General features: G+C 40.5%; 1 protein-coding gene across 5 annotated transcripts in view; it reads left to right on the top strand.

Annotated features, from left to right (window-relative positions):
• Window positions 1-19,842, top strand: part of PAN3 (poly(A) specific ribonuclease subunit PAN3) — a 172,620-nt gene that overhangs the window by 124,281 nt on the left and 28,497 nt on the right. For 3 of the 5 annotated variants that reach the window (XM_070409407.1, XM_070409404.1, XM_070409409.1), the window contains 6 exons: window positions 229-285; window positions 1,635-1,739; window positions 2,564-2,621; window positions 13,833-13,994; window positions 14,230-14,346; window positions 14,434-14,535. In XM_070409407.1, the coding sequence (XP_070265508.1) occupies window positions 229-285; window positions 1,635-1,739; window positions 2,564-2,621; window positions 13,833-13,994; window positions 14,230-14,346; window positions 14,434-14,535 (601 nt within the window). The remainder of the gene's footprint in view (window positions 1-228; window positions 286-1,634; window positions 1,740-2,563; window positions 2,622-13,832; window positions 13,995-14,229; window positions 14,347-14,433; window positions 14,536-19,842) is intronic. The other 2 variants (XM_070409408.1, XM_070409406.1) reach the window with 1 other exon arrangement.

Here is a 19,842-nt window from a genome sequence, read left to right as displayed (position 1 = left end):
TTTGTTACTTATATATAAGAGTCCCATTTCTGCCATTGTTTTGTGACTCTTGAATCTTAGTACCACTGAGATTGTTTCCCCAGTTGTACATTGGGATAATAACACCTAACCATCTTATGAGAAATAAATGTGAAAACATTTATAGAAGTACTTGTAAATCATGCAAAATGCTTTTTAAAGAAATAATGAAATAGCTAATAGTTTTTATTTTGTTTTGTTTTTGGTCAGAGATCTTTCAAAAATTATCACAGAACAGCTTGCCGAACAGAAGGTCAAATAATTGAGGTAGAGTAGAGACTTTCCTTGGTTCTTTCAAGTAAGAATTCCATTAATGTTTTACCTTTTTGGGGTTTATTATATTTTATAATTATTTACATTTTTATTATATTTTATTATTGTATTTGTAGAAAGAAGTTTAATTTATAAAGAGGTTCTTTTGTCACAAAACTGTCTCACTTGGTTTTGTAGAGATTATATATGGCACATTTTTATTGTTTATATCCTTCAAACTACTTTTAAAAATATGCTCACGGTAAACCTGAGATAGTTAAGTGAAACTATGCTAGCTGATGTAAGAAAACCAAGGCAGAAAAAAAGGAGTTTTCTCTCTGTAGATACTGGTTAAAGGAAACCTTATAAGTATTGCAAAATCACTTCCTGGTTGAGATCCCTAACAATAATTATCTGAGAGGAACAGAAATCAGCTGAATTAATTTTTAAGAGACAACAATGTTTGTTTCAACTTTTAAAATGAAAGAATAAAGCAAAAACAATTTTAGAATATCTATTGATTTTGTTTCATGGGCCAGTGAAGGGAAGGAGAGGCAGAGGAAAAAGAGAAAAAAGCAGGGTGGTGGGGAGAGTCCAATTGGAAGAATGAAAGAGGGGAACCTGAAAGCAGATTTAGTAACTTTGTTGTAGTTTGCTTGGAATATAAGTACACTGTTGCACCCTTCTGTTAGTAAATTGTTCTTCTTTACTTTTGCAGTTTGAAGTGTTTAACAAGTATTTAGGTAACACTTTGTTTAGGTTGGCCACAAAAAGCCCATACTAGGGCAGTTCCTTGGGCCACCAGGGCAGTGTTACTTCATTATCTGACTGTGCCCTATCACCTTTAATATCTGCTTCCTTCCTTTCTTCCAATTGCTTTAAAAAATACGTACAAAATGCTTGTGTAACATTTCATTCAAAGAGCTACTTTTGCCTATCATTGGAGCTTAAATTTTACGATATATGAAGAAATGTTTCTCATTAGAGTTTTCAAGTTGATTATTATATACTAGAGACCTGATGCACGAAAAGCCCTGGCTGCCTCGGCCCTCGCAGCCCCGGCTTGGTCCTGCAAGGTCGTCCGGACAGTTGCCTGAAAGGTCATCTGGATGGTCATTCTGCTGTTCAGTCTAATTAGCATATTAGCTCTTTATTATATAAGATAAGGTGACTTTTTAAATTAACTCAGAAAATATACTGATAAGTTATTCTCTGAGGTGTTTAATTCACTATCATTTAAAGATTTAAAATATATCAATTTATCACTGTCATTTAAAGATGAAAACTTTATCAAAACAATGATAATAAACCTTATCAATTGAGAAAAATTGATTGTTACATTTTCTTCCTCCCTACCTTTTTAGGTTTTTCCAAACTATCATATTTATCCTCCAACTGCACCTCATGTTGCTTATATGCAACCAAAAGCAAATGCACCTTCATTCTTCATGGCCGATGAGCTCCGACAGGTACGCATTCAGAATTCCTAGTAGGGATGCTTGAAATCTAGTGTGCTTTTAGCAAAGAACTGAAGAAACAATAGAGCTGTTTTCAAATCATGTTATTTAATCAAATATGCTGTACTAAACCAGATAGAGAGAATTTAGAATTTATGAGTTCTAAGTGACATTTAAGGAAAGCTGTTTTTCAATAAAAAAACAGTTAATTATTATGTTCATAGAGTAAAACATAGAATAGCTATTTAAATGAGCCACCTTCTGCACGTCATATCCTGTGCATTCAGATGTCTCTCGGAAATATATAAATTATTTAAATTATTTCTAACTTTGAGACAATGTTTGGCTAATATTTATAGGTTCAGACTAGGTAGGATAACCCAGAAATAAATCTCACATTAAGAGAGCTCAATCCTTTCTATAAAGTAGGTTTTATAAAATAACTTTTTGTTAGACAGCTAGGTATTATTTGATATGTTGAATTTCATTTTACACTTATATTCTCAAAAATATTTTTGTTTCATAGAAGTATGTTGTACCTGTATAATGTTCATAGAGTGAATTATTGACAAGCTTAGCATAGAACTTGAGTTTTCAGCTACCGATATAGTTATATGCTTTGAGGTATAGCATAGTTACTGGAACTCAACCTTAATTGGAGCAGGTATATCTAGGACTAGAATTTTTATGCCATTATTGGAAATGTTATTTCATGATATCAATATTATAAAGCACACATACCAAAAATTTTATTACTTGTGTTATTTAGTTATAGTAGTAAATCCAGATTTCAGAAGCTTTGTTTAGATGTAAATATACTTGTTTTCTTTTTTTAGGAGCTCATTAACAGACATTTAATAACAATGGCTCAAATTGATCAAGCAGATATGCCAGGTAAAATTTGAGTGGATTCATTCTTCCTTTTAAAGAATATTATAATTCTTATATAGTCCTACATGTTTGTATGTCTTACTACCTAATTACTATTTTATGAATATATTAGAGGCCCCATGCATGAAATTTGTGCACTGGTGGGGGCGGGGGGGGGGTAGAGGGGGTCCCTCAGCCCAGCCTGCGCTGTCTTGCAGTCCGGGAGCCCTCGGGTGATGTCCAACCGATGGCTTAGGCCTTCAGGAAGCAGGCCTAAGCCATCAGTCGGACATCCTTAGCACTGTAGCAGAGGCAGGAGAGGTTCCCGCCACCACTGCTGCACTCGCCAGCTGTGATGACTAAGTGGTGCTCCCCCTGTGGGAGTGCACTGACCACCAGAGGGCAGTTCGTGCGTTAAGTGTCTGCCCTCTAATGGTCAGTGCACGTCATAGCAACCCATTGTTCTGCCCTTCAGTTGATTTGCATATTAGCCTTTTATTATATAGGATTTATTTCAAATCCAATTAAGAAGTATTCCAGCATATCACAGATCATCTGGTTTATTTAAATTGATTCTGCATGTGACAGTATTCTAGTTCACAAAAAAAAATTAGAATTCATGGTGATTTACCTTACTATATTTTAGTATATTATTGTATTTTGATATTTGATAAAGTATAGGCTCTTAAGCAGAGGGGAAAGCTGTTTATTATTGAGACTACAGTATGCTAGGCAGTGTGATGATTAAATGCTTTTTCTTATAAAAATGCTGTGACATAGATACTAATATTATCTCCATTAAAACATGTTTTTTGAATAGTGTATTGATTTTTAGAGAGCAAGAGGGAGGGGAGAGAGAGAGAGAGAGAGAGAGAGAGAGAGAGAGAGAGAGAGAAAGAGAGAAAGAAACACATCAGTGTGAGAGCATAACATTGATTGGCTGCCTCCTGCATGCCCCCTACCGGGGATTGAGCCTGCAACCTGGGCATGTGCCCTGATCGGAAATTGAACTGGCAACATTTAGGTGCACGGGACGACGCCCAACCAACTAAGCCACACTGGCCAGGGCTATAATCTCCATTTTACATATGAGAAAAATTGAAGTTGACAGGCATGTTCAGTAACTTGCCTTTAAGACCAGTGGCTAGTAATTGGCTGACTGAGTCAGGATTTAAACCTAGGTTTTTCTGACTGTATCACAGTGTTTCTAAGAGAGCCATTAAAATCTCTTTCCGTAGCGTATTCTGTTTATAGCAAGATTAAATATGGTATGGTTTAAAAAAACTTTACAAATAGTACAGTAGGAATACATTTGCCACAGAGATAATCTTGAAATACCTGGTTGTTACCAAGGATTTAGTCTTGACTATGGGTCTTCTTGACTGCTAGAGAATTAAAAGGAATGTGTCTAGCTGTTATGTCTTTTTTTTTTTTTTTTTTAATATATTTTTTTTGACTTTTTACAGAGAAGAAGGGAGAGGGATAGAGAGCTAGAAACATCGATGAGAGAGATCAATCAGCTGCCTCCTCCAGGCCCCCCAGTGGGGATGTGCCCGCAACCAAGGTACATGCCCTTGACCAGAATCGAACCCGGGACCCTTGAGTCCGCAGACCAAGGCTCTATCCACTGAGCCAAACCGGTTCGGCATAGCTGTTATGTCTTAAGATTGATCTTTCCAGTTTAGATGGGCAAGGAACTTACCTGTCATAACCTTTGAAGTGGTTCAGGTAAGGATTTTCTTTAATTATTTAGCATTGTCTTTGAGGCCCTAGTTTGGGTAAAAGGGGAAAAGAAAAATAGGATTACTCCAGTCATATGTAAATCATATGATGATGCATTTGATGTAATTTGAAAATTATAATAGAGTTTAGGAAATAGCTGTATATAAGATTAATACATGTCAGTTGCATTTCTATAGACTTGTAGCCACTAACTTCAAAATATAACTACAAGATAAAATGCTATTTGCAAGGATTTTAGAATATCAGTTCCTATGAGTAAATACAATCAAAGATGTGTAAGTTCTCATTGGGGGAGATTTATGAAGATGTATTAAATAAGATAAATAAATCAAGTTATGAAATGCTTTATTCATGAGTAGGAATACAAAATGACTTAGATGTCAATTTTTCTAAAGTGTTCCATAGATTGGATATAATACCAGTCAAAGAATACAAACTTGCCCGGCTGTGTGGCTCAGTGTTGAGTGTCAACTCATGCACCAAGATTCCTGGTCAGGGCACATGCCCAGGTTGCAGGCTCAGTCCCTGGTAAGGGGCATGCAGAAGGCAGCTGATCGATGTTTCTCTCATCAGTGCTTATATCTCTGTCTCTCTCCCTTTCTCTCTCTATAAAAAAGAATCAGTAATTTTTTTTTTAAAAAAAAGCTTAAGAGGTTTTGAAACTCAAAATACTTCTGATATCTAATTTGTGTCCTAACAATTTAATTGTTAGGGCTCAGTCCCACAAGATCATTCCAGGTGAAATGGGGTACCCACGCTACCTACACTTCTGTCTGGCCAACTACAAATGTGGGGCATTTTCACCACCCCCCTCAGAACAAGCCGAGTGGAAGAGATGTATAGGGCAAGGTATTTGTAGAGGTGGAGTGGGGAACTGCCATGCCCTCTCTGAGTGTGCCATTCTTCCAGCACTTCAGTGTATTCACCAATTTGTAAGCTCTCTGAATCTTGCTATTTAGGAGTTTTTAAAGATAATTTTATTTTGTGGGAATGATTGGTTAAATTTTTGGCTATTGGTAATAACTCAATCTCTAACCCCCTTCTCCCTCTCTGGACTTTGAAGGGAGAGTAGGTGTTGAAAGTTCCAAATTCTAATCAAAGTTGATATTTATCTATCTATCTATCTATCTATCTATCATCTATCTATCTGTCTATTATATTACAGCATAATAGAGCTTTTCATACTATATGATAACATTCATCAAAGAGAAAAGGGCCAAGACACTTTGAAGATTATGATTAGGAAGCTGGGTGTATTGGGGGAGGGGAAGCTTAGTTTGCCACTGTGGTAACTAACAATATGGTAATGGCACTGGGTTTGACAAATTGATTAATGAAACAGACTAGGGAGAGCCCAGGCCCATTCTATGATAGTGGTGACATATAAGTGGGGAAAGGAAGGCAAAAATGGTTGTCTCATGGTAAAAGATAAAATTGGATTACCTCAAATCTCATAAAAAAATCAACTCCAAGGGTTGCAGATTCCCCATGCCAGTTGGGGTATGTGCAGGAGGCAACTGGTTGATGTGGCTCTCACATCAGTGTTTCTCCCTCCTCCTTTCCACTCTCCCTAAAATCAGTGGAAGAAATATTCTCTAGAGAGGATTAACAACAACAATAAAAAAACAGCCTTGGAAGAACGTATATTACACAATTGACAAAGAATATAAAGAACACACAAATCAGTAAGAGCCTAAATAATCCAATAAAATAAATGACCAAATGATAGGAATAGGCAATTCAAGAAAGTAGAAATTCATGACTGAAAAATATAAGAACAGATACCGAACATCACTGATGATTAGGTAAATACAAATAAAGTACCGTTTTGAAGTCTGATCAGGTAAAGTATGAGGATTTGAATCCATAGGTTCTTCAGTACATTGCTATTGGTAGTGTAATGGTAAACTTGTTACCACTTTGGGAAACGAAAGTTGAGTATCTGTCACTTAAGATCCAGCTATTCTGCTCCTAGATATAGGAACACCTCTATACATTTTCAACCAGAAAATGTATAAGTATCCATAACATTGCTGCTCACAGTAGCAGAAACCTTGATTAATTCAAATGCCCATTTGAAGGACAAGGGATGAATTAACTGTGATAGTGTCAGACAGTAGAATATTATACAGCAGTTAAAATGAAGAAAGTATGCTGACATGCAGCAGTACAAAACAATGTGGGTGTTTTTTTTCCTTTATTGATTTTGAGAGAGAGAGAGGAAGGAAGAGGCAGAGAGATAGAAACATCAATGATGAGAGAGAATCATTGATTGGCTGCCTCCTGCACATCCCCTACTGGAGATCGAGCCCACAAGCTGGGCGTGTGCCCTGACTGGAAATCAAACCAGTGACCTCTTGGTTCCTGGGTCGACTTTCAACCTCTGAGCCACACCAGCTGGGCAAATGTATGTGTTTTTTAATCTTCACCCAAGGATATGCTTTTATTAATTTTTAGAGAAAGAGGGAAAGAGGAAGAGAGAGGAGACAGGAAGGCAGGAAAGAGGAACAGCAATGTGAGAGTGAAACATCAGTTGGTTGCCTTCCATACTCACCGCGATGGGGGATCAAACCCACAACCTAGGTATGTACCCTTTTGATGCATGGAACAACACTCCAACCGAGCCACCTGGCCAGTCCAGAAGAAACCTTGTAACGTAATATTAAGTAAAAAATGTGAGTTGCAAGAGATTATATACAGTATGATAGCTTTTTATAAAGTTAACTAAAGTGTGTACGTGTACTTGCATTTATGTAAGTACATATGCATATCATATACATGTATAAACATATACATGCATACATAATAAATTGTGAGGAATACATAAAGGTGTAATAAAAAAGGGGCCCAGTTAGTGTGGCTCAGTGGTTGAGACAGACCCATGAACTAGGAGGTCACTGGTTCTGTGCCTGGTTGGGGCACATGCCTGGGTTGCAGGCTTATTCCCAGTAGGGGGCGTGCTCGAAGCGGCTCATAGATGTTTCTCTCTCATCGATGTTTCTATATCTCTATTCTTCCTTCCACTCTATAATCAGTAAAACATACTTTTTAAAACAAACTATAAAAAGGGAAGGAAGAGGAAGAGAAGGAAGGCAAAAGTTGGTAGAGATAATCATTTAGATGTAAATTAAAGTCAAGGTCTGTGCTTTTTTTCTGTGTGCCATGTTTGTAGATGCTTATTATATTAAGAACTAGAGGCCTGATGCATGAAAATTTATGCAAGAGTAGGCCTGCCTTCCCCCGGCTGCCGGCACTGGCCTCCCTCCAGCACCCAGGACCTGGGCTTTGCTACGGTCACTGGCAGGCACCTGGGACCCAAGCTGCTTCCCTCCAACCCTGGCTTTGTCCGGAAGGATGTCGGAATGACGCCTGGAAGGACGTTCGGTCTAATTAGCATATTACCCTTTTATTATTATAGATTAATAACAGCAGGCCATGCATAGACATGAACCAGCAATTTGAATGTCACAAACTAAAGATTATGGTTAATTCAGTTCTGTGCACCTGGTTTTAAAAAGTGGGTTTATCTATCACTGCTCTAATTCTGGTCATCTTCATGTTTCATATTTACTATTAACCTTTGTCTCATGTTCACTTATTTACTAATATTTGTTCATGCTGCCCTTTTTCTGCTCTGTTTCCATTCCATACATCATACTTCCATCAAATTAGTACTTCTCAACTCTGAAGTAATTATTTCCTATAGATCAGTGATTCTCAAACAAGAATGATTTTATCCCTCATGGGTCATTTGGCAGTGTCTGGAACATTTTTGAAGGGCTACAAGTGGTTGAGTTTAGGGATACTGTTGAACACCTTACAATGCACAAAACAATACCTGACAACAGAGAATGATCTGGTCCAGTATATCAGTAGTGCTGAGGTTCAGAAACTCTGCCGTAGGTTTGCTGTAGTGAATCTCAGTATCTTAGATCCAACTTATCATCCTATATGTTCTTTAAGGGCTAGTAGGGTTGAACAAAGGAAAGAAACTAAAATTTTAAAATATTATTTTATGGAAATGGGCCCCAGACTAAAAATTGAGGATAAAATAAAGAATGTAGCTCTAAATTTCCAAGTTGATTTTCTTTACTTTGATTTTTTTGATGTCTAACAGTGATTAAGGCAACCCTATTTCCTTTATTCATACTTAATTTTGTGCATTTGTTAAATTGAGCTGCAAATGAAGAACAGAACTATGATGACTATTTCTATCTATTAGTGGAAACTTTCAGTTTTTAAGATTAATATTAGGCCACATATGATGATTTCAGGGTAGGCTGGGAAATGTTAAAAGATGACTTCCTGAAAAAAAAAACATAGTCATGATGTACAGATTTAAAAATAAGCATGTATTAAAGATTTTCTTTAAGTCATGAGGGAGCCAGTCACATGTTATAAGACATCTACACTAATAAAAGAGAAACATGGTAATTAGCGTACGACCGCTACCCTTCCCATTGGCTAATCAGCATATCCTTATGCAAATTAACTGTCAGCCAAGATGGTGGCTGGCAGCCATGCACTGAAGCGAGCAGGGAGGCTTGCTTGCTCCAGTGACGGCAGACTCCAACGTTCCCCACCTTACTTCCCGGCCTCTCAGCTGCAACTCTATGCAACTATGTACTATATTGCAAATATAGAAACTAAACAAAATCCCAGAAACCGGCTCTGGGCTTCAGCCAGCCGGACCGCAACATTGTATCGATGTTTTAAGCAGTGAGGCCTCAGAGCTAAAGCTGGCCCAGAATAAAAAAAAAGAAAAAGAAAAAAAGGAGCGGTTGGGAGCTTCAGTCACCCGCTTCCGGAAAACAGCCCTCAGCCCCTCACCCAGCCTGGCCAGGCACCCCAGTGGGGACCCCCACCCTGATCCAGGACACCCTTCAGGGCAAACCAGCCAGCCCCTACCCATGCACCAGGCCTCTGTCCTATATAGTAAAAGGGTAATATGCCTCCCGGCACTGGGATCAGCGTGACAGGGGGCAGCGCCCAAACCCCCTGATCAGCCCTGCTCTGTGCCTGATGGGGGGGAGCTCCCCAATCCCCTGATCGCTCTGCGGCTCTGTGTGTGACAGGGAGCGGGGCCACAACCTCCCTCTCTGCCCTGCTCTGTTCATGACAGGGGAAGACGCCCCAACCCCCTGATCAGCCCTGCTCTGTGCCTGATAGGGGGGAGTTCCCCAACCCCCTGATCGGCCCTGCTCTGTGTGTGACAGGGTGCAGCGCCCCAAACCGCCCCCCCTACCAGCCACGGGCCCTGCTCTGTGTGTGGCAGGGTAGAGCCATAACATCTCCATCGGCCCTGCCCTGAGTGTGACAGTGACGGCGCCCCAACCCCCTGATCGGCCCTGCTCTGTGGGTGATAGAGGGTGGTGCCCCAACCCCCCTCCACGGGCCTTGTTCTGTGTGTGACAGGGTAGAGCCATAACCTCCCCATTGGCCCTGCCCTGAGTGTGACAGGGTGCAGCGCCCCAACCCCCTGATCCGCCCTGCTCTGTGTGTGACAGGGGGCGGTGCCCCAACTCCCCTATCGGCCCTACTCTGTGAGTGACGGGGGAGCTCCCCAACCCCCTGATGGGCCCTGCTCTGTGAGTGACAGGGGGCAGCGCCCCAACCCCCTGGTCGGCCCTGCTCTGTGCGTGATGGAGTGGCGCCGCAACCTCCCCATCGACCCTGCCTTGAGTGTGACAGGGAGCGGTGCCCCAACCCCCCAATCGGCCCTACCCTGAGCATGACTGAGGGTGGCATCGCAACCTCCTGATCCGCCCTGCTCTGTGCATGACGGGGCGGCGCCCCCAACTCCCCAATCGGCCCTGCTCTGAGCCTGACCAGGGGCTGCACCTAGGGATTGGGCCTGCCCTCTGCCACCCGGGAGCAGGCCTAAGCCAGCAGGTCATTATCTCCCGAGGGGTCCCAGACTGCGAGAGGGCACAGGCCGGGCTGGGGGACTCCCCCCCCCCCCCCCCAAGTGCACAAATTGTTGTGCACCGGGCCTCTAGTACTATAGATCAAGAATAATTAAATGAATGTGCAAACTGGGTTTTTCAAGGGAGAGGAGGGAAGACATTTGAACCTCCACCAGACGGAACAGAATACACATGTCTGTAGACAAGAATTATTTTGCAGTGCTACCAGTTATCTATACCTTACAGAGGTGTAACGTATCTTCCATAGAATCTAAATCAGACACTAGAAGGAGGGGTACCCTTTAAATAATTCATATTTTTCCACTGAAGCACCATTTTTTTTCTTTCGCACTATTTGGGATTCAGCTTGACTACCTTGAAAGCAGACACGGATGAAGGAGTTAAGTAGAATCATAAGATTTTTTAGTTGATAGTGTCCCTCAAACAATCCCTTTGTCACACTGATGCTAGGAGTACCACTGCTCGGCATAGTAAATTTCAAGTCCTTAGTATAGCATTTAAATTTCCCTCTGATGTAATTCCAACATAAATATCTCTCAGGTTTATGTTCACTCTGCACCTCCTCTGTGGTACCTCCCCCTTTCTCCCACACATAGTATTTCACCATCGTGGACACCTGCATACATTCATACCTTGTTTTTTGTTGTTGTTCCATTTACTTCCTTAGCATAAAACACTCTTTCCATTTGTTTTAGCTCATTGGTTTGTAGTAAACATGCCAAATCAGCTGTAAGATCTTTCCTAATATCCGTGGGATTGGCTCCCTTCTCTGTGTTTCCATGCATAATAGTTCTCAAAGTGTGGTCCCTTGACAACTGCAGTATCCTTTCATTATCACCTGGAAGCTTGTTAGGATTGTAAATTCTTGGGCCCTATTGTTGACCTTTGAGTCAAAAACTGGGCATGGGGCCCAGCAAACAGTTTTTACAAGATTCTGAAGGGTGCTAAAGTTTAAGAACCAGTGCCATGATGAATTGCACGTTTTTAATAGCTATTTTGCCTTATATTTTATATCATTCTGTAAGCCACTTGATAACCCATATTTCATTAATATGGGTTCATTAATACATAGTAGATATTCAGTACATCTTTACTAACTTGAAGATAATTCCCTTATGAAATAGCTAGAAAACAAAATTTATTTATCATTTGTTTGTGGAAATTACACTGATCATTCAACTAAATAATAAATGGGCGAAAGTTACAGCTATGTTCACTTGTGTATATACTTTTCCTTCTGCCTTTATTTCAGCAGAACTTGCCACTTGACCTTGGTTTGAAAGTTACATTGAATCGATGTTTTGCGCTATGGCCAAAATGCCATGTAGAATTTAAGAGCACAAGACTTCAGAATCAGAGTCCTGGGTTTGGTTCCCTGCTCCCTCCCTAGAGGGATAATCCTTGTTCTCCTTATTTATAAAATAGGGAATTCTATTTCATAGAATTGTTTCAAGAACTAAGAGTTAATGAATGTATTTGGCAAAGGCAGAGAGGTCCTTTTGAACCTGTCTTCTAGAATTAGAGTTTTCTTAATAGGGTTTCACCTGGATTTCTTAACAGTCATAGGTAAAACATTATTAGTTGTTTTTGTTTGCGAGACTTTTAAAATGAGATTTATTGTCATGTTTCAAAATAGTGTTAAATATGTTTGTTGTAAAAAGTTTGGCAAATACAGAATAGTGTAAAAGAGAGGAGAAAATCCACTCAGTGATTACCATTGTTAAAGTTTTGGTGTGTTCCTTACTAGATGTTTTTCTATGATATTCTGCATGTTCACTCATCTGCTTTTCAATTGAGATATGGTGAGCATTCCTAAGTCATTCAAGACATTTCACCAATGGAAGCTGTTCAATTGAAAAATATAGTTGATTGTATTTGAAGCATTAAAAACTATTTGTCTTTTTGGATTGTAAAACTGACACGTTTGTTCTAGACAATAGGGAGCAATAAGAAGGGAAAATAAATTGCATAAACTCTATAGGGAAACCAGCCACTGAGTACATTTACATGTTCATTTTTTTAGTCTTTATAAGAAACAACAAATTGGAATTCAAGATAAATCATTTTGAATGCCTAACAGTATCACAAGCAAATTCCAATCCTAATATATAAAAAGCAAGAGGCCGTCATGACCGAAACAACTGGATGGACGACCGAACAGTAGGCTGCATGGGGCGACCAGGCTGGCAGGGGGGTTAGTGAGGGACAACCAAACGACTGAACAGCAGGGTGCATGGGGCAACCAGGCTGGCAAGGAGGGTTAGTGAGGGACGACCAAATGACTGAACAGCAGGCTGTGTGGGGTGACCAGGCTGGCCGGGAGACAGTTGGGGATGACCAGGCCGGCAGGGGGGCAGAAAGAGGCAACCAGGCTGGCCGGGGCGGGGGGGGCGGGGGGGGGCAGTTAAGGGCAACCAGGCTGGCAGAAGGGGGCAGTTGGTGGTGACCAGGCTGACAGGGGGAGCAGTTGGGGGCGACCAGGCTGGCATCAGGGGGCAGTAATAGGCGACCAGGCCAGCAGAGGGGGACAGTTGGGGGAGACCAGGCCGGCAGGGGATGCAGTAAGGGGTGACCAGGCCGGCAAGAGGGGCAGTTGGAGGTGACCAGGCTGCCAGAGGGAGCAGTTAGGGGCAACCAGGCCTGCGGGAGGGCAGTAAGTGATGATCAGGCCGGCAGGCAGAGGCAGTTAGGGGTGATCAGGCTGCGGGGGGGTGGGGGGGGCAATTAGGGGCTATCAGACAGGCAGGCAGGTGAGCAGTTAGGAGCCAGCGGTCCCAGATTGTGAAAGGGATGTCTGACTGCTGGTTTAGGCCCGATCCCTGGGATCGGGCCTAAATGAGCAGTCGGACATCCCCCGAGTGGTCCCGGATTGGAGGGGTGCAGGCTGGGCCAAGGGGATCTACACCCCCCCCCCCCCCCCCCCGTGCACAAATTTCGTGCACCAGGCCTTTAGTACATTATATATCTTTAAACATCATTTTTCTTTCTTTGAGGAATGTGGCAGGCATGGTGATAAAGTTGTTTTAGTTTTCTTTTATATTTTGCTAGGGATTAAAAACTATGCTATTCTACTGAATGGTTGGAGAATTTTGAAAAAGATTGCCATATACACACAAATATACTACATAGATACACTCTTCAATTTAATGTTACTTTTGAATTTCTTTATGCTTTAGAAATAAGAATTCATAGCTTAACGCCACTGTCTAAATATATTTAGTACAAAAATACATGTTTAAAGAAACAAAATCTACCTTGATTTTTATTCAGCATCAGAATCAGAAATGTTTACTATTTATAAGTGATAACACAAGTTGTTTCTGATATTTGTTGTATTATGCTATAAAAGAAATATTTTGAGTGTATAAATTTAGTTCTGTGTTGTTTTATAATGACTGTTTTTATTGATAATGAAACCAGTTTTATGGAATTATAAATGTTCAAAGTATGTTTTTATACTACTTTGTTAGTAGTTATTTAAAGTAGGTTTGATTTCTTCTTTATCACTCTGAGAGATTTATGAATGTCTGCAAGTTGTCATCTGTTTTCCTATGAATTACTCCAGCATTCCCTGCAGAAGTCGACAACTATCATAGCCTATTCCCTCTAGAACCACTGCCACCACCCAACCGAATACAGAAATCAAGTAATTTTGGCTACATTACATCTTGCTATAAAGCTGTGAATAGCAAAGATGATCTGCCATATTGCCTTCGGAGGATCCATGGTAAGGAAGATAAATTATCCTCTCTTAGAAGCATATTAGTGAGGCTAAGATTATTCAAACATTCCTGAATACGTTTATTTATTTAATACATTAATTTAAAAGATAACGAGTAATTTATTGTTTCATTTGGCAGTTAGTAACTTATAGTAATGTATAGCATGTTTATTTTTCTCCCCATTTCTGATGGACTAAGGGGAGATGTCATTGACAGTTTAATAAAAATTTTCTTTTTTAGGTTTTCGTCTTGTTAACACAAAATGCATGGTGTTGGTTGATATGTGGAAAAAAATTCAGCACTCAAATATTGTAACCTTGCGTGAGGTATTTACCACTAAAGCATTTGCAGAGCCTTGTGAGTAATTTGTAATTGTTTTTCTGCTTGTGAGCCTCACTGTTTGAAGCCAGATTGCAGTAAAGAATGTTTGTGTTTTATTTTAAGCTCTTGTGTTTGCATATGATTTCCATGCTGGAGGAGAAACTCTGATGAGCAGACACTTTAATGACCCCAATGCTGATGCCTATTTCACAAAGAGAAAATGGGGTAAGGAAAAGATGAAAGCAAGCTGTATGTTGACAAATGCTTTTGCTCTGTGGGAGAGTAGATTGTATTTTAAAATACACGCAAATTTATCCCTGTAGTCATTTCACTTAATGACCCTATTGCATTTTAAAAAGAAATGAGGTCAGTCTGTAACCAAGTTAGGAGATAATGTATTAAGTGTATAAACTGAGATGAAAAATGGTGTGAAAGACTCAGGTAGATATCTGAAATTTAAATAACTGAGAACATGAAGTTTTATCCAGTTAACATTTTCTTTTCTTTTAAAAATATAATGCTTCTGAGTAGAGATGATTTGGACAATTCAGTAAATTGTAAAATAATCCCCGTAGCTTCACCTTGCAAAACACAACCATTATTTCTTTCCAGCCTTGGTGTTTTGTTTTGGTTTATTTGGTTTCCCTTTGCATTGTTTTCATTTTATATCATACTGCAATTTCCATTTATTATAAGTCTTTTCCCCTTAATTTTTATGTTTTCTGAGTATAATGTAATGACTCCCTCACAGTCTAATATGACTATGTATAATTTATGAAATTATTTTCTTAAACAAACTCTTTTGTTAAAGGTGTAGGATTCTATGTTACTTAAGGAACTAGTCTTCAAAATAAATTTTCAGGTAGCTTTTACTTAAGCGGGGAATATTTTCTCTCTCTTTTTTTTTTTGTTGCCGTTTTTCAATAATATTGCAAAGAAACAAAATATTTTAATTATATTCTGAAAATGTTTATTAAAGGATAAGTTGTTTCAAAGTAACATTTTGAGACGTCTTTTAATTAATTTATGTAGTTGGGAAAGGAAAGATATGGTTCATTTTCTTGTTTGGGGACAGGAAAGAAGCATTGTATTCTTTACCATGATTTTTAATATTTTTAAGATTTTCTTAAATGCATACTGAAAGAAACTAAGGAGGGAGAAAGACTTGAGTCACATGACAGTATCTTTTGCATTGTGATTCCATTAAGGACTCATTATGAATAAAAATATGTTTCTTCTGTTTACTTTTAACTGCTTTCTGACAGTTACAAGAAGAAATCTGTGGTTACATGGCTGTTTCACATTAAAAATCTGGTCATATAGTGTGGTCATTTTTTTTCCTTTTGCCATGTCATCTGTAGACACATAATTTTGTTGAAGGGGATGTGGTATGACTTTTTCTATAGATGAACATAGCTGTAGTTGTTCAAGTTTATTTTAGTAATACCACCTGTGAAATGACTGTTGGCTATAATTTATAGCTGGGTTTCTCAACATCAGTCCTGTTGACGTTTGGGGCTAAATAGTTATTTTCATAGGGGCCATCCTGTGCATTGCAGGATCTTCAGCAGCAGCCCTGGCCTCTACCCACGAGATGCTAGTAGCAACCCCCTACTGCAGTATTGTTACCAAAAATATCTCCAGACATTGCCAATGTCCTGTAGGGTGGGCAAAATTGCCCCCAGTTGAGAACCACTGATTCATTGTACTTCTTTCCAGTTTAAAAAAAAAAATCTTAATTATTCTGTTTTTGGTGTTGACTGATTATTTGATACTAGAGGCCCGGTGCACAACATTTGTACACTGGGGAGGGGGGGGGGGTTCCCCTCCAGCCTGGCCTGCGCCCTCTCATAGTCCGAGGTGCCCCCGAGGGGTCCTTAGCACTGCCACGAAGGCGGGAGAGGCTCCTGCCACCACCACTCTGCTTGAAGCCAGGCTCGCTGCTCCTTAGCACTGCCTCTGAGGCGGCCGTGCCAGCCATGAGCCTGGCTTCTGGCTGAGCAGTGCTCCTCCTGTGGGAGTGCACTGATCACCAGGGGGCAGCTCCTGCATTGAGCGTCTGCCCCCTGGTGGTCACTGTGCATCATAGTGACTGGTTGTTCTGCCGTTTGGTCGATTTGCATATTAGGGTTTTATTATATAGGATGTTTACATTTTTGCAGGAATCAGTCCTCTTTCTAATATTTGAAAGTATTGTTTGAATGGTAGTAATATCCCTAAATGTACCATGTATACTTTAATTTACAGCAACTTCTATTACAAGGCAGTCCTCTGTTTTCCCATTGTGAATATATTTTTTAAAATTTTTATTGTTGAGAGCACTAAAGATGTTCCCCCTTTCTATTCCTCCTTTGCCCCCCTTCACCTGGATCCCACCTCACAGCAGGTGTTAACCACTCTATTGTCTGTGTCCATGGATAATACATATATGCATGTAAGTTCTTTGGTTAATCTCTTTCCACACCCCCCCCCCCCCCCCCCCCAACCTTCCCTCTGAGATTTATCAGTCTGTTCCAGGTTTCTATGCTTTTGATTCTATTTTATTAGTTTATTTTGTTCTTCGATTTTTAGATTCAGTTGTTGATAGAAATGTATTTACTGCCATTTTGTTGTTCATACTTTTTATCTTTTTTTCTTCTTAAAGAAGACCCTTTAACATTTCATGTAAGATTGGTTTAGTGGTGATGAACTCCTTTAGCTATTTCTTCTCTGTGAAGCTCTTTATCTGACCTTCATTTCTAAATGATAGCTTTGCAGGATAGAGTAATCTTGGTTGTAGGTCCTTTTTTTCCATCACTTTGAGTATTTCTTGCCAGTCCCTTCTGGCTTTCAAAGTTTCTGTTGAGAAATCAGTTGTATGGGTGCTGTCTTATAGGTAACTAACTGCTTTTCTCTTGCTACATTTAAGATTCTCTCTTTGTCTTTAACCTTTGGCATTTTACTTATGATGTATCTTGGTGTGGACCTCTTTGGGTTCCTGTTGTTTGGGACTATCTGCACTTCCTGGACTTACATATCTATTTCTTTCACCAGGTCAGGGAAGTTTTCTGTAATTATTTTTTCAAATAGGTTTTCAATTTCTTCCAGCACCCCCATAACACAAATGTTGGTACACTTGAAGTTGTCCCAGAGGCTCCTTACACTATCTTCATATTTTTGGATTCTTTTTTCTTTTTGCTGTTCTGATTGGGTGTTTTTTGTTTCCTTGTATTCCAAATCGCTGATTCGATTCTTGACGCCCTCTACTGTTGATTCCCTGTAAATTATTCTTCATTTCCGTTAGTGTATCCTTCATTTCTGATTGGTCCTTTTTTATGTCATTGATGTTCGTCACTAAGTTCCTTGAAGTTCTCACTAAGTTCTTTGAAGTTCTCACTGAGTTCCTTGAGCATCCGTATAATCATTGTTTTGAACTCTGTATCTGGTAGTTTGCTTGCTTCCATTTCATTTAGTTCTTTTTCTGGCGATTTCCTCTGTTATTTGTGATATGTTTCTTCGCATTTTGACTGCTTCTCTGTGTTTGTTTTTATGTATTAGGTAGAGCTGCTATGTCTCCTGGAATTGGTAGAGTGGCCTTGCATAGTAGGTGTCCTTTAGGTCCCAGTGGCTCAGCCTTCCCAGGTACCTGAGCTGGGCACTCTAGGTGCACCCTTATGTGAGCTGTTGGGGCACATGCAGGAGGCAACTGATTGCACTGTCCTGTTGTAGTTGAGCCTTGATTTATGTTGGCATCACTGGAAGGCCAATCGGCTGTGAGGACCAGTTGCGACTACAGGGGAAGAGTTGCTGTGTAGGAGACACCCCTATGGAGCAGGACTTGCTTCAGTGGGGCTTTAGTGCTCAGAGTCCACCCCTTGAGTATGTTGCTCGTGGATGTGATAGGGTTATAATCTGGTGTGGTCTAAAGCTGACTACTGGGTGTACTGGCTCTTGGGCCTCCTGGGAGGTGCAAAGTCAGCTACTGCCTGTGCCCTGCCTGGGGCCATCCTGCATGAGCTATAGAGCAATCTGAAGATGGCTGCTATTTGTGTTGGGTTTGGAGGTACACAGGAGTGGCCAAGCTGTGACCTAAGGCAGGCTGCTGCTAGTGCCGGGCCTTGGGGTACGTATTATGAGTTATGGAGCAAACAGCTGCTGCTTGTTTGAGAGATTTTTAGGAAAGTATGAAGCCTGAGGTAGGACAGGCCATTCATATGGAAAAGCCACTGCAAACAGCTTGGGTGGGCAGGGTCTCAGGGAATCACCAGGCTGAGGTGAACAGTGTGGACCAGGTTAATGGATGCCTGACTGTTGGCTCAGTGGCAGGGAGGTCTTGGCAAAGAAAAAAGGAACAGTGACCTCTGCCATCACTTTTTTTAAAAAAAAAAAAATGCTTTTATTGATATTTAGAGAAAGAGGAAGAGAGAGGGATAGAGAGACAGAAACATTGATGAGATAGAAACTTCATTGATCGACTGCCTCCTGCATGGCCCCTACTGCGATCAAGCCCGCAACCGAGGATTGTGACCTGTTGGTTCCTGGATCAATGCTCAACCACTGAGCCACAACGGCAGATCTCTGTCAGCACTTTTGTTTGGGAGAAAGTTGACCCCCAATTCTTACCCTGATGCCAGACAATTTAGCTCCCCCCTCCTTCCCCTCCCATGTCCCTGGATCCTTCCAATCTACTGCCCCAGCACTGAAGCTTGAAAGGAGTGAATGTGCATGCCCTTTAAGAAGAAGTGCATGGGATTCCAGCAACCTTTATGTCACTCAGCCATAATACCCGCTGGTTTTTACAGCCTGAAGTTACTATGACTTCTCTTCCTGGCACTGGAACCCTGGCCTGAGTGGGGCTTGAACCCCTGATCTTTAGGGGGGACCTCTGTAGACAAGATATCCCTCCCAATTAAAATAATGCCACACATGGATCTTAGACTAACCTATTCCGCATCTCTGCCCCTCCTACCAGTCTCATTGTGGCTTCTTTAATTCTCTAGTGGTAGGACTTAGCTTCAGCCAGATTTCAGGTGGCTCTAAATCATGATTGTTCTGTAGTTTAGTTGTAAGTTTGATGTCATTATAGGAGGAGGCGAGTACCATGTTTACCTATTCTACCACCTTGACTCTCCCACCAAGCCCCAATGTGAATATTTAAAAAAGAAAATAAAGGCCAATGTTTGTATAAACTTGTAGAGTCATAGATGGAAGTCTATTGTTTTCTTATACTATTTAATTTATTAGCACAAAAAATTGCATATTGTACGGAATGTGCTAATTTAGAAAATGGTAATAATAATACCATAGCATATAGGAGTTGCGATTACAGGTTTAAAATGAGAAAATGTGGATATATAACTAGACAGGATCTGGAACATAGTAAGGACTTATCCTATGTAATAAAAGCCTAATATGCTAAGTGTCCAGTCATCCGGTCAACCAATTAAAGCGTAATATGCTAACGATATTAAGGCCACTCAACCACTCGCTATGACGTGCACTGACCACCAGGGGGCAAACAGTCGACCGGTCGACTAGTCACTATGATGTGCA

This window comes from Myotis yumanensis, unplaced genomic scaffold (genome assembly GCF_028538775.1).
Source record: "Myotis yumanensis isolate MYYU_CA2020_CCGP unplaced genomic scaffold, mMyoYum1.0.hap1 SCAF_3, whole genome shotgun sequence".
NCBI lineage: Eukaryota > Metazoa > Chordata > Mammalia > Chiroptera > Vespertilionidae > Myotis > Myotis yumanensis.
Note: the sequence above shows the minus strand (reverse complement) of the source record. Positions and strands in the feature narration are given on the sequence as shown.